The sequence below is a fragment of the Monopterus albus genome, unplaced genomic scaffold (assembly GCF_001952655.1).
Source record: "Monopterus albus unplaced genomic scaffold, M_albus_1.0 scaffold259.1, whole genome shotgun sequence".
In the NCBI taxonomy this organism is placed as follows: Eukaryota; Metazoa; Chordata; class Actinopteri; order Synbranchiformes; family Synbranchidae; genus Monopterus; species Monopterus albus.
In genome coordinates, this window is record NW_018128139.1 from 123,951 (window position 1) to 127,342 (window position 3,392).

Consider the following 3,392-nt stretch of genomic DNA (forward strand, 5'->3'; position numbering starts at 1 on the left):
TTTTTCCTTTCTGAACTCGCTGAATCTTTCTCCAAATGCAGCTTGCATTGCCACAATTGCAAGGTGTAAATAATCACAATTTATTTGATTGTTCTTTTCTTTGAACTCTCTCAGGGAGGGGAAGTGAGAGAGCTACCTCTCTGTACATCTCTGGCAAACGCTGTCATCTTGCGCTCAAACGCCAGAAATCCTCCAGCAACTGCAGGGCCGCACTTCCCTTTCCCTGGAGATTTTTATTCAGCGTGGTTAAGTGACTTGTCATATCCACCATGAAATAAAACTTTTCCAGCCAATCGAGGTCTCCCAGTTCAGGATAGCTGAGGCCTTTGCTTTCCAAGAAGGTTTTCCAGGCAAGCAGCGAAGCGTTTCAGCACATCTCGCCAAAGAGAGCCACAATAAAGAGGCTGAAGAGCCGCGGGTTGCCGACCCCGTCCTAGACGACCACTCGAGGGATCCCATCGTCGCCAGAATTGTTGTGGAAAAATTATCTTTTAAAGCTCAGTGAGTGTAAAATAAATACTTAACATCAGTTCTGAAAGTTATTACATATTTATTCCTGCAGGAAGGCGGTTTCTCTGAACAGAGTGTCTAATACAGTCTGTTACAGGGAAGCTCAATGGACAGAGTGTGTGAGTCCTTCTTATACTCAGCCTACAACAAAGAAGACAGAATGCTCAAACAGATAAGGGGAAACAGGATACAATTCACATCAGGATAACAGCCCTTTGGTCCCAGGTCACATCTGGGTTGGCAACCAAAAGGTTTACAACCATGCAATAAACGGTCTGGGGTCACAACCACACAAATGACTGCATACAATGACATGAAAGCATCAGCTAAAGAACTTAAGGGGTGCTATTATAAAAATTGCCACCACAGCAATAATACTGACTGTACTGCCGCCTCTGTAAGGCGTGGTTCTGATGGTACCGCCGCCACCTCTGTAAGGAATGGTTCTGATGGTACCGCCGCCTCTGTAGGGCGTGGTTCTGATGGTACCATTGCCTCTGTAAGCAATAATACTGATGGTACTGCGGCCTCTGTAAGGCGTGGTTCTGATGGTACCACCACCTCTGTAAACAATAATACTGACGGTACCGCCGCCTCTGTAAGGTGTGGCTCTGATGGTACCGCCGCCTCTGTAAGGCATGTCTGCAAACACCCTCGCCTTTCCTCGGGATTTCTTAATCTGTGGTCTTAATTCCAAAGTGCTTCCTCACATTTCTTGTCAACTTTTTAGTGTCATGGTTTTCTGTTCAGCATGGCCCTAGTGTCTTCCATTTTGTTTAGTTAACAAAACAATAAAAGCCACTTAAGTGACCATTAGAGGCCAGCCAACAGATCACTGCATTTCAGGCCGCTGGAGGTCACCCAGGAAGATTGTCCCAGTGGTTTGGTGCAAAACAGCTAGAAGCCACCTCACCACAAGTTTTGCACCATGGAACTAAAAGGCTCAAAATGCCAGAGGACCTGAGAGACCCTCCTGGTTCATACGTTGGAAGCATGTCAGACAAGCAGGCTGGTGCTTTCAAAGCAAAAAGATGATTTTGAAAATCAGTACGGAAACTGTTGGGTCACCATAGTATATGTTAAAATCTAATGTAAGGACATTAATAGGTGTAATGTGTTCTCCTGGTCAGCACTCAGTTCTGAACCAGATGACGTATAAGGTTTGTAGACCAGAGAGGAGAGCATTCCAATAGCCTGGTCTGCTGGATGGAGAAGACTGTGCTAGTCTCTCACAGAGACAAAAGGATGCGTTTCAGAGATATTTATGAGATGATAAAAAGCTCTTAATGTAGATGTGTGGGTTTAAACAACTGCCTGTGGAGGGCATGCTCAAAGAGAAAATTGTCTGATCTGCTCCATGTGACTGATGATGCAGAAACACACTCCTGTGCTAAATGCTTTTAAGCTTGTATCTAGCCTGTATCTCTGTGTTACAGACAGTGGAAGCAGCTCACCGCTGCCCAAGTTCGCCTCCTCGCCCAAACCCAACAACAGCTACATGTTCAAGCGCGAGCCACCAGAGGGCTGTGAGAAGATTAAAGCTTTTGAGGAGATGAGGTAAAGACTGACAGTTGTGTCGACTCTCTTCTGCCTCAATAATGTGTGATCCTCACTGGCACTGCATATGTTCCTCTGCAGCTCCAGGCAGTCCACATCGGCATCAGCCCCCCTCTTCTCCTGCCCTGACAAAAACAAGGTCAACTTCATCCCAACGGGTTCAGCTTTTTGTCCTGTCAAACTCCCTGGCTCCCTGCATCTCACCCCGGCTTCAGGACCTGAAGGTGATGAGGACAACGCTGAGGCAGGTCCCGGGTCAGAGCCCCAGGGTGCCTCATCATTCTACGGTGCCCGCACTCAGGTCTCCACGAGCACCAGCACAGATGACCCTCCGGAAGAACCCGGATCGCCCTCAGAGACTGCAGACCCCGAGACAGACAGCCTGGCCATCAGCTAGACCTGAGCAGAGCTGGACTCTAGCTCCAGGATCCACGCTAGCACCCACCGCCCATTGCCACTAACTGTCCCACCAACTCCTCCCTCTGCTCTGCCAGAGGAGTCTGTCTCTCTGTGCTGACCCCCTCCACCCCCTTTGTATCTCTGCATGACATAGCCACAATGTCCCAGTTAACCACCACTGCAGACCTGCCACGTTAATATTCTGTCCTGCATAATGCCTGAGCTGTTAGCAGGGAAGGACCTGATGGTTAAAGGTTAGCATATGCAGGCATTGGAGGAAGAATGGAGCACTATGGATGGGGTGAGGGGTATGCATTTTAAACTGGTAGTATATTTCTGATTAAATTATGTGTCGTGTTCCGTTTCAACAATCACAGTATGAATAAGCTCTCTCCTTATCGCTCTAGTTAAAAGTTATGCTAATATGTTAATTGATGTACAAATACTACATCTGCCTAAACAAACAGTACTGTCTTTGCACTGTTTATGTATGCATATACACACACACATGTATATATATATATACATATATACATATATACACACATACACACGGATATACATATATATATATATATATATATACACACACACACGGAAAAGAAAGAAAACATGCTTGTAAGAAAATCCCAAACCGTCTATTGCTGTGTTATGTACCGGACAGGAGAAACAGCTGTACGATTGAGGATTATGTTTACACTATCCAGGTCGCATTGTTAAACCCCACCAAAAAAAAAAAAATGCAACGACACAATGATTTTGGCAAAGACTAACACGGCCACAGATTGGTTGCCCAGTGTCTGTATCTGGCCTTGCTTCAGGTATTTCACAATCAGAGTCTATACTCAGGTAATTTGGAATGTATGCCCATACAAATATCTGCAGCTTGACAAAGCGGAGCAGATCCGCCGTCATTTATTCCTGGT

At 46.0% G+C, this 3,392-nt stretch overlaps 1 protein-coding gene across 1 annotated transcript in view; it reads left to right on the forward strand.

The window, feature by feature from the left end:
- Window positions 1-2,859, forward strand: part of glcci1a (glucocorticoid induced 1a) — a 48,690-nt gene extending 45,831 nt beyond the window's left edge. The window contains 2 exon segments of the mRNA XM_020621416.1: window positions 1,947-2,067; window positions 2,149-2,859. Of these exon segments, the coding sequence (XP_020477072.1) occupies window positions 1,947-2,067; window positions 2,149-2,464 (437 nt within the window). The 3' untranslated portion in view covers window positions 2,465-2,859.
- Window positions 2,860-3,392: the final 533 nt, after the last annotated feature.